The 23,425-nt window shown below is 32.9% G+C and overlaps 1 protein-coding gene across 1 annotated transcript in view; it reads left to right on the top strand.

The window, feature by feature from the left end:
• Positions 1-3,049: 3,049 nt before the first annotated feature.
• The window catches only part of LOC137923156 (homeobox protein caupolican-like), a 100,666-nt gene continuing 80,290 nt past the window's right edge, over positions 3,050-23,425 (top strand). Inside the window, exon 1 of the mRNA XM_068766705.1 lies at positions 3,050-3,303. Coding sequence (XP_068622806.1) covers positions 3,244-3,303 — 60 coding nt within the window. The 5' untranslated portion in view covers positions 3,050-3,243. The remainder of the gene's footprint in view (positions 3,304-23,425) is intronic.

Consider the following 23,425-nt stretch of genomic DNA (forward strand, 5'->3'; position numbering starts at 1 on the left):
TTGTAAATTTCGTTAAATTTGCTATATAAATAAGATGTTAAATAAATATTGAAGAATAAAGCGATTAGTCGAAATGTAGACCGCGGTATAGTAAATATACACTTAGTCGCTTGGCGATTGAATTCAGAATTAAAAGGATCTTCTTTGTTATATTCTAGAAGTTCCTCAACAATGAATGTCCTGAATAAAAATGCCTCCTAATTATTAGTAAAGTTAAAAAGAGAGGTTCATGGCATCGGTTCCTTTGCATTATATATACTTACCTTTTTATATTTCTACGCGTTTATTATGTTATATGTGTTTATATATATATATATATATATATATCTGGTTTGACTAAACCGTCATGAATGGAAATAAAAAGGTCGCGATGTTTCCTATCTATATAAAAAAAATGTTCGTGTGTATGTCCTTTATAGAATTGTGAACTACGCATTTGATCATCTGATGATCTTTAACGAAGTTGTTGTGCATGAACCAATGCAAGTTTCTAAGTTAGTGTGACCAATTTTAGACAGATGGCATCACAGTCATTCATATATTGCCGTAAATGTACATGCTGATTTTAATTGAAAACAGTGAACGAATAATGTCTTAGTTTCAAATATATTTTAGTTGGTGGTAACATACGCAGGTTACATACAGTTAATAATATAAACTTTGTTTAAAAAGTAAAATTAATAATTATTTTGTCGAGTCGTTTTGTGTTGATATTGTAACACGTGTAGAAATTTCTTTGATTAATAATTAATTACAAAATATGTTGTAATTAATTTTATAACAAGTAACATATATTACATATGATATTAAGTTATTTGCGTAAATTTTTATATTTAAATCACGATCACGATGTTACATAAATTTAAGTTTCACGGCGATAATTTAAAATAAAGTTTTAAGAAAGGCTTTAAACATCTAACCTGTGATTATTTTAACAGTTAAGAAAATTTTTTTTGCGTCTCACGTGCTAATATAAAGCCTTTGCCCGAAATTTCTCTACGAAATCGAAGAAGAGAATAGGAGATTCGTAAACGTACGAAAATAGTATATTGCCCAGCGGATGACCGCTGAAGCCTTCAGGTTCTGAAGTGCTTAGGGCGATATTCACACGGACAGACGTGCTAATGTCAATAGAAGACTTAGGTGCAAGTCGCTATTTCTATTGAAATCTATGTACATACATAAATCAGGAGGTTCATACAACAATTAAATGCAAAGGAGTTATGTATATTATTTTTACAATACAAAAACCTAAAATTTTGTATATACATCGAATGTTTCCTCTTCCTTACATGTATCACGTTCAATTTTATGCTTTCAAGTCGTAAAATGTTAACACTAGCTTCAACCGTATCACGTTCGTTTCCTATCGTTTCAACCGTATGGCAACGTATACCGTAGTGTGATGATATTTTATAAGTGTAAAAGCCTTAAACGACGGATGTACTTCATTTGTTAGCAAAAAGATTTATATATTTTTTATCGATTTTTTAATCATACTATATAAAGCAATCTTTATTTTTTTCCATTTGAGTACTACAGGCTAATAAATTCTGGTGGTGCAATTTATGCGGGGATAGATAGTATACATAAATATTATGTAACAATAAAAAACGTAACCTTAAGTTATTATTTCTGAAATCAATGATTTTAGCGCGAACCAAACATCAATGAAAACCAAATGAATATTTTCACCACTTTAATGTTCACATTAATAATCAAACATATATGTATAATAGTAAATTACAAGACTTTTCTAGATTTAGAATTATTCAGGTTTTATTTCTTTGTTATGTATAGAACAGCGAAATGACATATGTTACTTTTTATATGCGATATTTATAGGGATTTTTTAGCTTGAATCTATGGCGATGTATATGGTGGTAGATCGTGGTAAGAATTGGATCACATCACCATGCTTTATCACCCGGAGTCTTCAGATCTCTCCTTCTTGCAATACTATCAAAATACCCAAGCACTCATGTATGGTAGAAGGTATAGATATTCATTCGTTTTAGACAACAGTATGTAGTTTTAAAAACACTAATAACTTAGTTTTACAGTTTTATATAGCTTTACATTTATAATTTAAAATTTAAACGAATTGCTAAATGTGAAATTCGGGAAAGTCCCTTCTGATTATCATAATGATTTTTATATTTTCCTCAAGGCAAGTAAGAAGGTTCTCGTGACGAAAAACCGACAGGAAAAAAGTAAAAAAAAATCAGTTTCGTTTTTCCATCCAAAGTATAGAATTAATTAAAAAATATGTCACTACTACGCGAAACTTGTGAAAGTATCTACCCAATTTAGATATACATGGCGAAAATTTGCGGAAAAAAAATTGTTTTCCGTTTTCCATAGTAATTATAGAATTAAATAAAAAATTCGTCTCTAGCATTTAACGTCAATATAAACCCGAAAAGGAGTGTAGGGATTTTCTTTGATTATTATTATTATTTGTAAATATTATCTTGTGGTACACGAAAAAGAAGTAGTAATAATTACATTTAATTATTTTTTTGCTTTAGACAGTGAAAAGTTTGTCGGAGCGGTTGGTAAATGTAAATATCGGAACAATTAACCTATCGTCGCGTTGCTATCACTTGTCGATGTACGTATGTATGGGTGTAGTACTGAATGGGCTTCAGCGAAACCCGTACACAGGTGGCCTCACCGATAACGCGGACACCCGACACAACGCGGCTCCGTCCGTAAATCGAAGTGAAACAACTTGTTCTTGGCCGGGCCATTTTTTGCTGCGAGAGATTTGTTTGTCCACCGCCGAACGAGACTGTCTCGACGAAAACCCATAAACATGATCGGGCCGGGCCGACTGACGCCCTCTCCCCTCCACTTTTAAGGCGGAAGGCGGGGTAAGCGTCGAGAGGGGATCGAATGAGGTCAGCTATCTGTTATAGAAGGGCGTAGAGTCGTGTGTTGGATTGGTTTGTCGGAACGGGATACGCCTTTGAGGCGGAGCTAATTCGGCCCAGTCCTTCGTCGGAGGGGCGTAATGGGTCGGCCGCGCGCCAGTCTGTGTCCGGATTTGAGAGTGAGAAGGTGTCGTCCGTCCCGTAGGTGAGCGAGGCATGCGATGTGCGCCCGCGCATGGCCCGTAGAGCGCAGCGATGGCCCGGCCTCGCTCCAACTCTGTGATAAATCTTAAACATAATCACGTGTAAACAAACTCGTAGTCCATTAAGACTTCTAGAACACAGTGTTATTTGTGAAGCCGCCCATATGATCGTCCCAATGGCAGCATACGCACAATTCGGCTACACTTATCCGCCAGCTTCGCAGGTTTGTTGCCTTCACTTCCTCACCGATCACATAAACTATAAACGCACTCGTAGAACAACTAACAGACATTCAATTACAATAATTAAAATACTTCATGAACATCACTTCGAGACCAAATATAACCCCAACGCACTTATAAACACTAATCATAACACCCGTGTAAATTCAACTACTTAAAACTATAATATAATTCATTTATACTATTTTAAATCGTTTAAACTCATCGATCTTATAAAAAGTACATACAATACGATTACGTAACCTAAAAAAGATAGTTATTTTACATCAATAATTATATAAATTATAGGTTTAATTAAACTAAAAGTTACCTCATTACGTTGTCTAACATACAAGCCCGTCGCCGTGTACTTTATCTAAGAAAAAATGAATAAACACGCAAACTATTTTTTATATTAATTAAATATGATAATATACATTAAATTCAGATATCTTAGTCAGTTTTAATATAGTGAAATTACATAGTGCTATGTAATTATGTTAAATATGTCTATGTTAAAAATGCAGGCCTAAACGCCGCATCTACCGTTAATATGATAAATATATATTTAGATATATATTCATTAAATGATATATAATGCTTTACGGTATTATTTAATAATATATATAGATGATATAGTTTTTATTTAATATGTAACAAGAATTCTGTTACGAAGTAAAAGTTTTTTAAATTACTTTAACTACACTATATGGTATATAAATATATACTTCTCACTAAAGTTTATATTTGAAGTTATTAATTTAATTTAAATAATCAAAAATGATTGCCGTACATTTAATTATAATATAATTAATTTGAAGTTAATTAATTAATAGCGGTTTAATATGTGTAAATATATTCTGTAGAGTTTGAAAAAAGATTATGTTTATAATTAATTATATATAATACAATTATTTCAAATGTTATAAAATATATGTAAATATTTTAAATACAAGAAGTTAGTTAAGGATATATTAAGAAAGGTAATATATGCATAATACTTGTAACTTAAAAAATAATGGTCAAATAACTAATCAAAAATGAAGATTTGGTATCGAAAAATTTCACATAATACATTTTTTGTTTATTCATAATGAAATATGAAATATTAGATTTTATCGACAAGTTAAAACTTCAACAATAGTACACTGTGATAATTAATGTTAATATTAAATAAAAACTTTAAAATATTACAAGTTTTTTAGTAATTTGACGTTAAAAAATTAGTATGAAGTTATGAAATTTTAAATACAATATCATACTACATAGTGTTTTTGATAATAGAGATGAAATAATAAAAAGATTCATATAGGAAATTTAAGACAAAAATTGTATATTTAAAGTTATACACATGTGATTTTAAATAAAGAAAATACATTAAAGGAAGTAGAGAAAAAAATGTATACATAATTTTTAATTCAATCATATTAGAATTTTTAATATATGCAATTTGAATCACACATTGATTCTAATTAGAATCAAAATTTTACTTTTACAATAACTACAAAACAACGAATTTAAATTTCTTTTACAATTTAATATTAAGGTTTATACTTATGTTAATGCAGTATCTATAATTTCAACTGAAAAATGTAATGTAGGTTTAAATTTCATTTGAAAAGTGCAACTGTTGAGTTTCTTTACGGTTTTTCTCGGCTTTCCGAGTCGGTGGTAGCATACTACTTATAATGTTAAAATAATCGTTTCAAAAGTGCGTGTAAATGCGTACTTGAAAAAAGATACATTGAATTTGAAATATAAAAATAATGTATAAATCGGTTCTACTTTATAGAATTACTAATTCTTTAAATAAAAAATGTGTGTGACAAAAATACATAACTTTTTTTATTTTTAGCTGTAGCTATATATACATAACAGTATGTTCAGAAATCGAATCTGTAACGCGTAATAACGCAGTTTTTAAACTCAGTGAATTCAATGAGAAATACAAATAAATTTAACTATAGTTCTTAAATTTGAAATCTGTACATCAGTACCGTGGCAGCCAATATATGTGATAGATAATGGAATCAGGCGTTACCTTGCGGAAGTCCATCCTAAATAAGAAAAGGACCAATATTTAGCCACTTCCGCACATGCAGTGGTAGTCGTGCAACAAAGTGCACCGCCCGCCAGCCCGATAAATGCGTATGCGGCAAACAATGCTAATTACACAACTGTAAGGAAGTGGCTAAATATTGGTCCTATTCTTACAATATGTGTGATAGAGATAAAAATTAAAAAAAAAACACATCATCGAGTTAACGTAAACAAGTATTGAGATCTAGTCAATGTAACATCTAGAAAGATCGGTGGAGGTGAGAGAGAGAGAGAGATAAAAGTTCGAAATATCTCTATACCCTGGTGAAGAACTTATGCCTGACAAGGAAAAACATCAGCCCATTTCTGGAACGGGATACTTAAGAGTATAGAAAGAGAGTAGTATGGTTGGTTATGGCCAATGCATTGCAAAGAGATATATAACGTAGAAGATGATATAATTAAGTTTGCTGGATGCGGTGCAACAAGACTTGCAATGTAATGGTCAGAGATATCTATGGGGGGATATATCATAATATAACTATGGCAGGCGGGTAGGCGATTGCAGTGTAATATTGTGGTAAATAGAGGAAGCTGCTGTCTAATCTCTTGTAAACATATTTATGTGTAATGATCTAATATATAAAATTCTCGTGTCACGGTGTTCGAACTTGAACTTCTCCGAAACGGCTTGACCGATTTTTACCAAATTTTACATGCATATTCAGTATGTCTGAGAATCGGCTATTATCTATTTTCCATACCCCTAAGTGATAAGGTTGGTCCACCCCTAAATTTTATTTTTAATTTTTTAGACAATTTTTTTGGTTTTTATTTTATTATGAAACAGCATACAAAAATACATATAAAAACCTAAATTTTCACCCCTCTACGATCAACCCTTATCTTACATTTGTTAATTAAAAACTTTAATTTTTTTTTGCAAAACAACGTTTGCGGGATCAGCTAGTAATCCTATATAATTAACTGTGACTAATTTAAAATTGTATCACGAGAATTGAATCCGCGACCTGATGATCTTAGTCTTCTATCACTGAGCTAGCATTACCCACTTGCACAGTTACCGTCGGACCCGGTATTAGGTACGGTGAACGCGGTGATAAAGCGGTGTTCGAAGGTTCACTTTGATGATACTTTTTGGTGTAGAAACTTCACTGTTGTCTTGTGGTCAATAATATATTCCGCAAGTTTGAGGAGACATAGCAAAGATGGAGTTTATTGCAAGCCTTGTTTTAAGTTATTAAAAGGATCGACGGAAATGGCTTTTAGTGTTATTTTAGACTTGAATGCTTTCATATAAGAGAAATGTTATTTAAAGTAAATATATAGATTTAATACTTTTAAATATATTTTTAGTGAGCGCTTATAAATAAGCTATATCAAATAACTAGCATACAACAATATACGTTATAACAGTGTGATTATTTACGTGAAATATTTCTGGAGTTTTTTTACTTCTTTTCTCTTCTAAGTGGTGGTAGACAGACTATGGCAGCCGATCAAGTCAAGTTTCGCATCTGACTGCCGCTCTTAAGTTAGAATTCTAAACGCGTTTGGAAGTATAAACCGAGGTTCAGGTGGTCTTGCGTTAGTGATCTATCAGCTCAGCGGCCACTCAATAATATTGGGAGCCCCCTAGCTTACTTGAACGTGGTTTAGTATAGCACCTTCCGATATCCAATTCCTCAAGTCTCTTGAATCTATATTGCAATAAATCATGTAGAATCGATCGATTATATATTTAAATTAATAAATCATTAGTATTATATATCTGGGGTAACCATGCTATTTGATAATGAGAGACATTTTTCGAAAATTGAAATTTTTTTAAAAATCATATTTGATGAAATTATGTACACTAAAGTACATAATATATGTATTGATTGATATATATAATTGCACACGTATATGACAGCATTGCTAATAATAATTAAGATGCCGGTTAGTTAATTATGATCGGTGTTTTAGATTTCGCTGGTATGGTGGAATAATAATAATAATTATTCACACCAGTAATTTGTTTTGATTTCCCATTAGCTGGTATAAGTTGTATAAATATTGTGAACATTTTACAATCAATAGTAGCTAAAAATAGTTATTCAAAACCACACATGTTTCACGAGTTTCTCTCTGGTATATATTGGAATTATAAAAGAAATTATTGCATTGAATAGGTGGTAAAGGCTAGAGGTAAAGAATGAGACTAGCGTTAGTAAGTCGCGGATTCGATTCCCGTGACACGGTATTATGTTCACACTTGTGTATTAATTATATAGGATTGTCATTGATCAGAAAAAACTTTACATAGGATGAATAGCAGCGTCTGCGTATGATAAAACCACAATTCGATCGCCAGCAACCATATGTATCTTTGGATGCCTATGTCTAGGAGCGAGTGGTTTTCTTCACACATTATTAGTGGTCATTTTTTGTAAGATTTAAATTTGAAAATAAATCAATGTATAATAAAGAGAATATCTTGATCGCTTACTTGGATATATCAGTTGAAGAAGATTATGTTACTTCTAGCAAAAGTTTTTTATACATACATACCTTTTATGAATGTTTGGCTTCATTTATAATAATTATATATATATATATAATCCTTATCGCAAGGGTATATAGAATTACATAAAGAAAAATAAATTGTTTTCTATTTAATACTGGATGTACTCTTTACCGCCTACATAAGTTTCAAAAGCTATTAGCCTGTTTTTTTGACTTATTCCTGCCGCGGATCCTGGGCGGTAAGAACGTTACATATTTGGGCAAATAATTTTTTCAAATAAAATTTTTATTTTTCCTTCTCTTTCTATCTTAAACTCCTTTCGTGCTTTTCTTTAGTATTTCATCTGTGTCATATCATCTGCCGTTCATCGCCTTCCTTACCAAATCACCGGTAAATTTTAATATAACGATATTAAATAATTTTTATTTAATTTATTTACATTTATTTTTACTACTTTTTTAACAATTTTCTAACACCATATTTTCTTTCAAACAACATTTACTATCTGTTTGTCGGTTGCGGTGTAACCGAATTTTTTTTGCAGAATACGTATCCATATGATTAATTGATTAAGCTTTATTTATTGTTTTCATGTCTAAATGAGAAAAAACGATTATTTACTAAAATTAATTTACTGTATCAAGACTTAATTCTATCGTACGTACTTCATATGAGCGTTTGTTAGGAAAATTGAAATTGTTGCTATTTATTTAATTATTATCCTTCAATATGAATCTTGTTTTTGCTTTAACGTAAATGTAAAATCATATTTGTCGGAAAAAAAATGTGCTTGTCTTGCTTTGCACTTAGCGTCGGCGTTTAGACAAAATTAAACCAAAACATTTCGTGTTATTTTTTCGAGCTATGATAGCCTAGTGTTAAGAATTTAGACCTGCGATCATAGGTTGCGAGTTCGATTTCATCTCTGATTCCCATTATTTTGATATATAATACCATTAGCAGTGTTTTTATATATTTATTTATATAAAAGACATAAACACGTAGATAATTATATATGTACAAAGCTATATGTATAATTAAAATAAGAACCAATTGAGCAGTAATAACCATGCTATGGTCACGGGTTTGATTCTACAATCTTATATAATTCACACTTTATACGTTAATTATATAGGATTGTTACATCTTACAAAAAAGTTTCCACAGGATGGGCAGCTATGCAGCGATAGATATGTTTGGTTAAGGCCTATGTTTGGGCCTTGCACTGGTCTTCTTTAGGCTTTTAACTTGATGGACGTCATCGTGAGGACTCTTGACTCTAGCATCATGACTTACAACAGACCTCGGGCTAGATGACAGTGTCAAACATGCGGTGGTAGTGATATAATGTCACATGAACTCGTGCGTGTATTACACAAGACTCAAGATGCAATCGCAAGGTTCATTGACCTGGAGAATACGGCAACCAAGATATTGGCGTAAAACCAGAGGACGCCAATATGGAGTAAGGATGAGGAAGTGGTCACACGAACGGTAATGTTAAAATCTGGACATTTTTATGGCGTCGTAAATAATAATACAAGACACCAATTTAAGAGCCTATGATTAAGTAAATACATATAGAAGCGCGATAAAAAAAATTCTGAAATATTAAATGTAATTGTTAAATTTATTGTGAAAATAAAAAATGACATTACAAAAGTGAATGCTATAGATTATCGAAAAATAATTACATGAATAAATAAAGAAATGAATTGAATTGTTTATTGCAGTGGATATTGGAAGGGGGCGTATGGATTGAAATATATAATTTTTAAATGACCAAATACATATTATATATATTGTGTTAGCCTTAATAGTTTTCAATCCTATGCCGTCTAATATCAGAGACCTTTTATATACAGGAGAATAAATTATTCAGCGTCTTATGAAAAAAAATTCAATTTTCGTAATTTACAATTCACATATATTAATATTCACACTTTTTATTTGTTATCATTTTAATTTCAATTAGAATATTGAAGCATATGTAACAAAAATACGTAAATATCGTAACTTCTCATTGATATAGGTATATCATAAACGGTAGATGCGCCGTTTTTAGATCCCACTAGGTAGACCAACGACATAGACATTTCGCGCATCAATGTGTCAAGTTAGATACGCCGTTTACTATATTAAAGGTTACGGGCTTAATTGAATTTTAAAATACAAAAAATGAGACTCTATGTTTGGCACTAATCGGTGTAACATAACTCCTGAAGATGCCCCGTGGAGGGGTGAAACACGCGTTGAGTTGCGCTACCCGCATCAAGCAAACTTAATTATATCATCTATCCGCGTTATATATCTCTTTGCAATGCATTGGCGATATCCAACCATACTACTCTCTATCTAAACTCTTAGGTATCCAGTTCCAGAAATGGGCTGGTGTTTTTCCTTGTCAGGTATAAGTTCTTCACTACTAGAAATCAAGAAAATGTAAAATGAAAAGAGGATGAAAGAGTGGTAAAACAGAGCAAAAGGGAAAGAAAGCAGAATTGTTGTATAAAAGAACAGAATGAAAGATTATGTGAAGAATGAAAGAGAAGAGAATGAAAATAAAATAATTAAGTGAATAAATTAAATGCTAATAAAGTCCCTATCCCACCATAAATAGGGGGTACGAGAAAAAAAAAAGTTCTTTACTAGGGTATAGAGAGATTTCGTCGTTTTATTTCTCTCTCTCTTACCTCCACCGTAAACAAATTCTAAACAAATTTATTTCTAGATGTTACATTGATTTCTAGATCTTAATACTTGCTTACGTTAATTCGATGATGTGTTTTTTTTAATGTTTATCTCTATCAAATATATTGTAAGAAAGGGACCAATATTTAGCCGCTTCCTTACAGTTGTGTAATTCGCATTGTTTGCCGCATACGCATTGATCAGCGGGCTTGCGGGCGCTGCATTTTATTGCATGACTACCACTGCATGTGCGGAAGTGGCTAAATATTTGTCCTTTTCTTACTTAGGATGGACTTCCGCGAGGTAACGCTTGATTCCATTAAACAAAAAAGTATGTTTTTAGTTATTAATTAGTAATATATAACGACTCAGATATGACATCGAATAATATCTCTCAGTTTGGACGAAGTAATTTATCTTTTCGATCTTTATTTATACGTTCACAGTTCCTCGTTGAACTATGCACTAAATTCTACACGAACGAAATAAACCTACATACCTCAGTGGATTTGCGAGTTGAAGTGGTTTTGTTTACATGAAGCGCGTAGAACTAATCCAATAGCATATGCAACTCGCGATTCCTTCAGTACTTCCTCCAAGACATGAAAGATTTGGAGGAAGCTATAAGCGCAGGCTTCACTGCAACAGTCACTCCATCCAAAATACATCGGAACAAACCACGCGTGTGGATCGGTGATCAGACATAAATCCTTTAACAAAACGCTTTGTACAGCGAAGGCAATCCGAGGTAGGAACAGGATTCCACCTTCGATCATCGAGTAGTCCTCGCTTCCATCAAACTTACTGGCATTCACTATACTCATCACTCACAAATATACAGATTGGTACCTTAAAACCCGACGGGACAGACCGGCAGATGCTGAGCTCTTCTGGTTCTGAAGTGAATTACAAGGCGGACAAATGATATTGTTAAGGTTTTCGTATTCGCTGTATGAAGGTCGCTTTTAATAGGTTCTAATGAAAATCTATAGCGGAAACCTCTGGATGGTCTACAACTGAAACTATGATAAAATATTTGAAAAGAGAATCATGTAGGAAATTAAAATGGTCGAAATAAATATATTAATAACTTATTTTTTATAGCTGAATTTCTACATGAAAAAAAATGTTTTATGACGCCACATCGAAAACAATATATCCTCCACGGAGGTCACATTGTTGAATATAAAAAAAAATATTAAATTAAAAATGGAATACGGAAATAATTTAGTATTTTCGTCGAAACGAACCGAATTGACGATATCGAACGATTAAGATATAAAGATATATCTCTATCCGTCGCACAAGCGGGCCGCAACCATATCCGCCTAAGGGTAAGTACAAGTTCTAAGAAACCGGCGATAATTAGAGGTACAAGCTGTTAACTCAAGCGACAATTTTTTTTTCACGTATTGCGTGTTTCACTACATTATATCGCGACTAAATAATGTTTTACAAGAAACCTCACGGAGCTATAATAACAGTATTCCTACTAGAGGTGCATTACATACGTAAATGTTGTAAAAATGTTGTAGATTTATTATAACAACCGAGTTATTTATAATTGGATTCTTGTAAAAACAGACTTAGTTGTCTACACGATACCTCTATTATAAGATATCACGTGTTACGCTCTGGTGAACGTGTACAAACAATTTAACAACTTTGGGTTGTATCGAAGCACCAAGAAGTTCTGGACTCCATACGGCGATTAGCCAAGAGGATTATAACTTGCTTTGACCTTCAGAGCTTGGAGCATCAGCGAAAGCATATTATCGGTGTCTTATAAAAACTTTTTGAGAGTGTGCATCGAAATTACACCAAATAGTTCCCACATCTTTCTTCCATGGGACAATAAGGCACACGGATCGTCCGTATATGGTTGAAATTCCTTCTGCCCGTACTAAGCGTTTTGCTAATACTTTTATACGCCAAGGAGTGAAACAACCTACAGGCGTCATTATTTCCAGCTATAACTAAGAAGTCTCGGCTTCGAGTGCCGGTCTGGTGTTGAAATCACGGAGGAGTCAATAGCCTCCCTGTTAAGCGGAAAGTATACCAGGGAAGAATTCCTCTCTTATTGCAAAAGAATCACACAATATGCAATAGAAAGAAATAAAAGTTAGCCATAAACAACAAATAGAAACTAACAAGACAAGTTAAAAAAATAAAATAATATAAAACTGTGATATAGAATAGATAAAAATGTGATACAATAAAAATATAAATTAAGAAAATGTAAAATGAAAAGAGGATGAAAGAAAGGTAAACAGAGCAAAAGGGAAAGAAAGCAGAATTGTGACATAAAAGAATAGAATGAAAGAATATGTGAAGTATGAAAGTAGAGAATGAAAATAAAAAATAATTATGTGAATAAATAAAATTGCCCATAAAGTCCCTGTCCCACCAAAGGTAGGGTACGAGAGGCCCCCAATAGCGGGGGCCATAGTAAAAAAAAAACTAAGGAGTCTTCAAGACGGTAGTAAATAGGTTTATTTTAGGCAAGATCGCTTAATATTAGGCGAGACAGAGGTCAAATGCTTCGCTTATATAGAATAAAAATAAAAGAATTCTTCTGCAATGTCATTAAGTGGTTAGTGTATGAATTTGTGTCCCATATCCGTCTATATTTAGAGTGATTATAAATATTTAATTGGTAGAAATTAATGTATGTAGTTTTTAGGTAGGATAAATATTACAATTCTACCAAAACAATATCAAACATCGCAGAGTTTTAAATTCAATATAAAATAAGATTACTGTTTGTAATACAATAATTTGTTTTGTTAAAATTTATATTATTTAATCTTAAATCGTAACTGTGACATAAGTAAGATTTAATTATTATTAATAATCAATTAAGTAATGATCGGCCATCGTGGCGATGTTTGGAGGAGGTATAGGCCACCAGTGGACGCCCAGCATCTAAAAAGAAGAATCGTTGCTATAGAGGATCCGCTGATAGTAAATTTCTTAAATAAATAAAATACAGGATGATTGATTATACGAGTAATATCTTTAAATATGTGAATGTGCAGCTCATTTATCCTATCATCCTGTATAAAGTATTCACTATGAAATATATAACAATAATTTTTTTACTATGGCCTTATTGGTCATTGGTCAATTTAGTTGGGTGCCTATCCACTGGTCGAAGCTATCGGCCTCTCATTGGAAGATGTGCCACTGCCATTTAAGACGAGCAATTTTTAGACCTACGTCGGTGACTTTGTTTCTTCTGTGGATCTCGCCCTTCATATATGTATTAACATATATGAAGTGATATATTCTCGTGCTATCTCATATCTTTTAAAAAAGAATTTCGTTCCAAATTATTAAGTACATACAATGCAATTTAAACCATAATATAAATATATAAACAAACATAATATAAGTGTATAAACCATAGTCTTTGATCCCTGTTTAGTAATGTCTCTATTTTTATTTGTTTTTTCATTGTTTGACTATAAATCATTATATGTTCTCAGTGAGATAGTTATAAGGTAACAACTCTAACTAATTTTATATTTCTAAGCTTCTAAGTTTGTACTTTCTTACTGCCTTTTGTTACTGTCTATCTGCAATACAGTAAATAACAAACTAATTAAATAGCTCACTCAGACTTTAAGTTAAAAGTTAATAAGAAGATGCTTATATATATGTACTGCTATCATGTAAAGTTTTTTTAAATATATATATATGAAGTTCGATAATGGAAATTATTATTTCTATTGGCATGCGATCTTCATTTGCGAGACGCCTTGTTGGTCAGAATAGCCGTGAAATAAACCCCATGTTTTTATTATTTATTTTATTATAATATTTATATTTATTTTTTTATTTATTAACGCTCTTATATACACCATATACAGTAAATAGAGAAAAAAAGGAACATTTCATATAGTACAAGAGGGTTTTATCGCTCGAGGCATTCTCTACCAGACAACCTTTGGATGGAGATGAGAGACATGAAGGAGAGGGCAGTTTAAGGTGTACAAACAAATACATACATTACTATATATACATACATACAAAAATAATACTAATAATGATTTAATTTGAAAATAGAATTACAGATTGCTTCAATTAACATCAGTGTTTTCGAATATTTCTTGCAAAGGTTCTATATGGTAATACTATGTTAGTAGTATATGTGAACAAGGCAAGACAGGAGGCATGAGGCGGTTAGATTGTATTGAACTGTACCCTACAATTTTCCGACTAATTGAACGAAATCAATTGAGCATTCAATCCGAATGGAGGCGGTTAGAATTTTATAGCTTTTTGATATGCCAACGCCGTTTTAAATGAAACAAAGGCAAGCAAATTGCGACTGAACGGTAAACCTCTTTACTTTGCGTTGTTTATACGTTCCAAGTAATCTGGTTGCGGTTGTCAAGAAGTTAAAAACCGTGAATTACGATCAAAGTTCGCGAATTCGATTACTATCAGGCAAACACTGTTTGAATTATACAGGATGATCGGTTATTGATGTAAAATCTTTGTAAATACACTGTTAATTAATGTACAGATAACTACATATCATAATAAATTCTTGCTTACTATACATCTCTGCATAGTTTGTTCTGGAAAATTAATTGCGTATCGCATTTCCAAAGGAAAATTAATGTAGCATGTTTCAAAGATATATATATTTATAATATACTGAAATTTTTTAGTGCCAAAAGCTCATATTGAAGCTTTTACATCTGTAACTGATAATTTCGTAAAGATTAATAAAATAAAACATTATTGGCGACTCCTTTAATATGATCGACTATTAGTCGTATATACATATATATATATACATGTATATATAAGTAACAGCCCGAAACGAAGCTTGTCTAGTTTAAATATTATCTAGGGTGTCTTCTGTACTCTGGCCCCTCCTTTTGTGTGCTATTCCATGAAGCTGTCGTCAAAGCAATCGAAGAGCTTGAATGCTTTTTGTAGCCCTACCGAAACCGCTGTACCTCACCTTAGGTATGTTTGTAGTGAGACGGGGGAGGGGTATCGGCCGTTCCGTCAATCCACCGTCAACGCTCGCGGCGACGACACTCATGCTCCTGTCGCCTCCCGCCTCGCTGCACTTTACTAAGGCGCGGTACAGAAGTTTCGGTAGCGTTATTTAAAAGGATACTAACATTATAGCCTGAGCCGGTCTTTGTTACTAAATAAGAGATTTAGGCAAAGATATGTCATGAGTGAAATACAGATTAAATATTATCGGTAAGACATGGCAATTAAATTTAAGAAAAAAAAATTATATGAAATAGAAATCATTCGTCGTTCACTACCATATACGGATAGTAATTAATTCACTCGAAGCAACCCAAGCGAATACAAAAGGTATAAACTGTTTTACATTTACAATTACCGAAAGTGCCTTTTACGTTTGTACGCATTACTTCTTTATACTTGATTATTTTAATTGTGCTATTTGTTTTATCGTAATAAAAAACAAGTACTATATGATAATTTAATTGGTCGTTATAAATAGAGAAGTTGTCTTCAATACACTCTAGGATATGATTTCAATTATAAAGGAAGCCGGCATGTCTTTGAACAAAAACTCCTTAAGACGACACATGTAATACGAACAATTCTCCAATTTGCAATAGTCATAATAAATTAATTATGTCAATAAATGAAACGTGAGCAAGCTACCTATACAGATGTATATATTACCAATTTTTAAAACGATTATGTACAAAGCATTTGACCTGTCTCGCCTTATGTTAAGCGATGAAGTCTTTGATGAATTGAAGACTCAAACTTTTTCCATAACTCGGGTGTTCGCTCTATATATGTACACAATAACATGATATATATGTTATATATATATATATATGACCTCGGATTCGATTCCTCTGCCCTCAAACCAGTTTCCAGAAAGGCAACAGCGTCTTCTGTATACCACAATACCACACTGCGATCAACATGTCAAGTTTGGTGGTTATGATATATACATCCCTATATATATTTGGGATAGGCCTATGCCCTACAGTGGGCTTCTATGAGGCTGCAATGTCCACAAATGAATAAATAAACCAATCACACTGTTGTTCAATTCATTTTTTAAATGCGGCAGGCTAATAATTTCTGGCAGTACAGTTGCTGTTGGGATTAGAAAAAATTAAATTATAATTGATCCTTTAAATAAACCCTATCTGTTGATAATAGAAGACAAACATGGAATATATTTTAAAAATTTCATCACATGAAACTTAAAGGATTTTTGAATTATCTCCCATCGCTGTCCGAATCCAGGAACTACAATACAAGTGTATTAAGAATATTTTATTAAATTGATAATAAAAATATACCCGACTCAATTTTTAGGCTTTTAAAATCGTAGAAGTTAATATACACTAGTAAAAATTTTAGGATATTTAGGCATTTTAGATATGGCGTGGATAGGTTATTCACTAGGTTAAATAAGACATATAATCGTGGCGATTTTAGCGTATGTGTTGAATCGCCCATTTCAGCATTGGCGGAAAAGAAGAAGGTGTTTTTTTCTAGAATCTATTTCACTGTAAATAGTATAAAGTAGAAAATAATATGTGTAAATGGACGTATAGCAGCGATAGGTTATTCATTAGGTCAGACGACGTAGTTAAATTAGACATATAATCGTGGCGATTCTGGCGTATATGTTGAATCGCCCGTTTCAGCATTGGCGGAAAAGAAGAGGGGTTTTTTTTCTAGAATCTATTTCACTGTGAATAGTATAAAGTAGAAAATAATATGTGTAAATAGACGTAGAGCAGTGATAGGTTATTCATTAGGTCAGACGACGTAGTTAAATTAGACATATAATCGTGCCGATTTTAGGGTATATGTTGAATCGCCCGTTTCAGCATTGGCGGAAAAGAAGAAGGGTTTTTTTTTAGAATCTATTTCACTGTGAATAGTATAAAGTAGAAAATAATATGTGTAAATGGACGTATAGCAGCGAGACCATTCTGCGGTTCAATCTTCTCAATTATCCGACGTAAAGTGGGTCCCTTTATTTGAAAATCCGACGCGAGGTCACAGCGAAAGTTCATAAAAGCCTGCCCGGTGCGGTTTAATTGAGTCCTCGGACCTCATGATCCGCCCTCCAACCGTATCCAGCTAAATATTATTTACAAGGCAAACTCGAAGCCCGTCGTTTCGTGTACATTTTACCCCTTTTCAACTCGACTGAAATGTTTCGGTCGCATCTGACATAGGGGTACAGAAAATTTTCGGTTTTATAAAAAAATATGACTTCAGTATGCCTGAATTGATGAAGGGAATAAAAAGGGTACGCATATATTCAGCTGTGAACGTTCAGGAATGGAAATAAAATAATGAATCATTGTATATCTTTAAATGGTCACTGTAACTCTGCTTACTATTGAGGACTCATTTGATTTTGGAACAACGGCAGAAAAAATACGTTCATAAATAATAAAATATTATTTTTAAATTCAATACGTTGGCACTAATAACTTAATTATTGATGATATATCGATATTTTCATAATAAAAAAGTTTTAATTTAAACAATCACTATTTTGGTACTGAGACATTTATAAGTAAAAAAAGTTCCTAATCTAACGCTTTTCCGATATTATATAAATTTATATCCATTGAATTTAATTAATACGTAGTTTCTCATGCGTACTCTAATTCTCTTAATACTGTAAATATTGAATTGAAATTTTTATTATAAAATATGTAGAGTACAAAAAAAAACATTTCCGGTACCGAGACATCAGTTAATAAGACAAAGAAAATAAATTTTCGCTATCCAACGCTTAAGGGTATTAAATAAATTTCTTACAGCCGAACAAATAACGCAATGTATGTTACGTATTACTAAAACATCGACTCTCTCACGTTTCTAATTCATAGTTTTTACGACGTGATACGCGGACCGGTTGGTCTTGAGTGATTTTCTTATTTACTTCAATGCCCTATAAAATTTTATGATCTATTGTCGTTATAAATGTAATGTAAATAAACTCTCGGCTCGCGGAGGTGTCGGTGGTTTTTTGCGCTCGCAGCCCTGTGCGGTTGTTCCACCCCCCCCACTTCCCGCAACTTCCATCCGCTTCCCCCCGCTTCCCTCCGCTTCCAGCGATCGGTCGCGATGCAATTAATTTACAGCGATTATAGCGAATGCATTTACGGTCGTTATTAAACTTGTCGGCGATTTAAGATGGTACAAGTATTTCTAATTGCATAGTCGCGGCCAATTGCACTTTTGTTCGCTTAGTTTGCACCTTTATAGAGAGCTATTGGATTCGATTCGTCACCGATGGTATTCGATCGAAGCCCCCGTTCTCGCATTACGTATCCGTTCGACTTTACAGTCGGATATATCCGATGCGTCGCGTTAATAAACATCGGTACACGAGGCCCTGTGATATGTACATGGTAAGTGATTATTTCGTAGTACGAAGTGGCTAGGTGAATGTTGGAAGTGATAAATCATGCACTAGCAATGCATTGGGGATCTAACATTCGAATTATAGACGGAAACCGCCAGTTGCTAATTGAATCGTATCACTATTAATTGACATTGTGGCAGATAGTCAATTCCGTGACAAACCTGCGAATTGCATTTCAATGGAATAATTTAAACACTATACTTTTGTTACTCACAAAAGCGAAGGTGTGAATATAGCTCGAATAGTTTTTAATCGGTACGAAAGAGTTCGAAATGAGAGAAAGGTGACGAAATTAAATTAGTAACAAAACATTTACACAGATTTATTTCTTCTATTTGTATATGACAGGCCGATTTTTTCGTCTACTTGCGTGTAAAGTTTTAGATATGTTTAAAACGATTTTTATTAAGATATCATCAACACGATGTAATAAGAAGTCCCAAGGTCACGCCGAGGGCATTGGAGAGGGATATCCTCACTTTCGCTGCTAGATCGAATTAGAAATGAGGAGATCAGCAAAAAAACCAAGACCACCGGTAGAGCTTTATGTAACGGGGTATATAGCTCATGTATACGATAGCAGTTGGAGTCGAAAAGTTCCTGACTGAAGACCACAAACGACTACATAATAGTGGAACGACGACATAAAGTCACGGGACGTCGTTGGATTCAAGCAGCGAAGTACTTGACTACAGTGGGCGTCTATTTGCATAAAAATAAAGTGTACCATACATTAATTGATAGGAAACTGAATTATACAATCACTTCGTTAATACAATCATCCTGTATAAAAACAACGCTATATAAAAGATACAAAAATATTTTATAAAAGATAATAAAGATTAACTCTATACATTTATGTTATAAAATAATTCTAACTGACACCTCTCTATACAAACTGTATATGTCATTTGCAACGACGATCATACAATACGACCTAGTGTCAAATCTGGCATTTCTATTTGACACCCTTATCGGGCATTTTTTTTACTTACATACGTATAATATATTGTTTAATATCACGACAGTCATATTGGAAACAGGGTCGACAGGAAAGTGAATAAATTTTATTGATGCCTAATAATATTTGTATGTGTGTATGTGTGAGTGTCTCCTTTATCATTTAAAAGCTGAAACAGACTTTTTTGCCTACCAAGGAACAATAGCTTCGTGGAAACATGTAACGAAGCCAAGATATGTTTATTAAGCCACTATAATTGAACTAATCCAACTAACTTAACGTTATAAGTGCGATGTACATACTATATATATATAGCTGTAAGCTATAAACACTGCTTATGCATGTGTTATAAAATCTACATTCAATGTCGCCTTTGTAGAAATATTCTTCTGCTTCAGCCGATGGACGAATACTAAGGCATAGGTCTGACAGGTCCGGCGCTGTCCTTGTTCATCGACTTCCCGTTTTTTTTTATGGCCCCCGCTATTGGGAGCCTCTAGTACCCCCTATCTTGTGTGGGACAGGGACTATTGAACATTATTCAATTTTTTCACATATTTTTTTATTTTCATTATCGTCTTTCATACATCGTATGATCTTTCGTTCTTTTCATTCTTGCTACAATTCTTCTGTCTTTCCATTTCGCTCTGTAACGCCTTTTGTACATCCGTCATTACTCTTTTACATTTTTATTAGCTTTTATTTCTATCTATTGCTATACTTATTATTTTTCTACAGAGTAGAAGGAACTCTTCTTTGGTTTTTTCTTCTCTTATCAGGGAGGTTTTTGATTCCTCCCTGATTTTCACTTCGACTTCGACTTCCCGTTACCATAACTATGTCGTCGCTCCAACTCATAAATAGCTTTAAAGATAATAAGCTAAGCAATAAGCTAAAAGTAAATTTTGAATACGAACACAAACATTTACTTTCATCTATCTTGTTTTGTATTACATTATGAATGGTTAATTTATTGTTACGAATATTGTTATCGATTTCATCATAACAAACTTTTGCCGCAACTCGACACCGCTTGCGGTCACACGGGCCGGGGCAGAATGAGAAAGGACATCGCAGATACTTCAACTCGTTTGAGAATTAGATTTAGTAAAATCATTACAGTTTTGTTAATATATTCACCGTTATTATTCATAGATGTAAAATATTTATATTGGTGAATATATAGTTCGTTAACTGTCAATTAATTTATAGTATATTGACGGAGGTCGTGATTTCTATTCTTGCGATACAACCTTATATAGGCTGGGCCAAAAATTTTTGCAAATAGCAACACTTGAATTCTTCAAAATCGTGAGAGTAAAGGGCCAACGGCAAGACGGAGCACATCTCGACGATGTAATTTTTAAAAAATAAATTTTATTAAATGATAATTACGGTAAATAAATCATAAACAAAATAGCATTTGTACTTTTATTTCTACACATGTTTCAAAAGTGCAAAAATTTATGGCCCACCCTGTATTTAATTTACACTTTATGCTTTAATTATATATATAATTACCACTGCAAACAAGCAAGTTTCATAGGCGACAGCGTTTTTTGCGTACTATAACACTACTTTGCAATCGCTAGCCAAGCGTGGCGATTATCGTATATCGCCCTGTAAATATATTTGGAAGATGTCTATGACTTGCAGCGAGCGTCAATGGGCTGAAACGACCCGGTACAAAAATTAATGGTTTTTTAATAAATAAATAGCGTAAAAGAATGTATTCAAAATTATAATAAATGGAAACAAGTGCACTGCATACATCTTGGCCATCATGCAAGACGAAGGGGAGAGAAAATGCTTCCTCAGCTACTGCAGGAAGGTGGTGACAAATGCAATAGGTAAAAATAAAACACAGTAATAGATTCAAATAGACTTGAATATGAATAAAAACACTAAAACAAACTTATAAAAACAATAAAAAAACACTAAAATATAGAAATAAAATAGATAAAGTAGTACCAAAAATAGTGCAAGAAACAGAATAATACATGATGATAATTATAAAGAAAATACGTGTTAAATATTTGAACAATAAATGTAATGCTGCAAAATAAAATAGTAAGGAAACCTAGAATGTAGTGGTTGAGAATGGATGTATGGTTAATGGAATGAAAGAGAAAGACTGGGAAAATTGTAGAATGAAAGAAACAGTACGACAGATAAGATGATATATGAAAGAGAAGAATGATAATAATAAAAAATATGAATAAATTACTAGAAATAAAAAGTCCCTGTCCCACACGAGATAGGGGAACGAGAGGTCCACAACAGCGGAAACCATTAAAAAAAAAAAGTGCACTGCAAGTCATAGGTGTCTATTAAAGATCGTTACGTTGACCGTACTTACTCTGCTAGCATCGAAACCCCGCTATATCGTCAGATCCAACTGCCATCGGATGCACAAGCGATATGGTCTGACTATTCGTATTTGTTTACTGTCTGTTCCTTAAGACTGAACTGCCAGAATTCATTGTACAGTTTTATTCCAATGTAATACTCTAATTAATATTACATATTATAGATTGATATTAACACAGAGCTGTATGCTGTCAAATTCTAAATTGTACTTTTATTAGTAATTAAATATTCAATAACAAGTTTAGCTATAAATTTATTCGAAAAGTTTGTATGTATCTACTTAGAAGACTAAACATTTGTTTTTCTGCTTCTAGCAATCTTCAATTGTTTTTGAATGACACGATTTATTCGCAAAATGATTTTTCAGAAACTATTTTCAGTGTACTATACAAATGATTGGTTATATGTATATGTCATAAAATACCGCAGTGTCTAGAGATGTCTTTGACCAATGTGTGCTGCCAGATGACAATTAGATCTGAGACGCGGTATCTTTCGATTTGATTTTTAAGACTCTAGGTCAACCAGAGAGCAATGGAGAGGAATATGCTCGAAGTTTTGCTGCGAGGTTGAATGAGGAGATTCGCAAAGTGGCAATAGGCGAGTCACATCGCATTGGCAATCGATGGCTGACAAATTAACAAGTGGAGAGCACGATTCAGTTGATGCGGTATGGATAACTCCCTCACTAGGATAAAAGACTTAATTTTACTTGCGGAAATTCGCTAGATGTTGGTAGCACTATACGATCATTGTAGCGATCTTTGGGAAAGCTTATGCCTTTCAGTGTGTGTCTATCTCGATATAAATCGACACAAGAAACTAAGTCTCTGATCACATATTGACTTAGTCGTCAATATGCTGTAACACTTGTTTTAATAAAGCCCAACACAATATCATATCGTTCCAGTCGAAGAATGTCTACTGTTGTACATAAACCTCACCTATAACTCATTCTTCTTAGCTAATTTCTAACTATTAAAAGGAGTATTTGTGCAAAATTTCAAGTTTTTAAACCTTATAGTTTTAGAGATATCGTGATGAGTGAGCAAATAAATGTAAGTAGATATATAAAAAAATATTCCGAAATCTGTCTATATTTATCTCTCT

The sequence above is a fragment of the Battus philenor genome, unplaced genomic scaffold (assembly GCF_028537555.1).
Source record: "Battus philenor isolate CCGP_79_NKW_IND1 unplaced genomic scaffold, ilBatPhil1.0.hap1 SCAF_1, whole genome shotgun sequence".
Classification (NCBI taxonomy): domain Eukaryota; kingdom Metazoa; phylum Arthropoda; class Insecta; order Lepidoptera; family Papilionidae; genus Battus; species Battus philenor.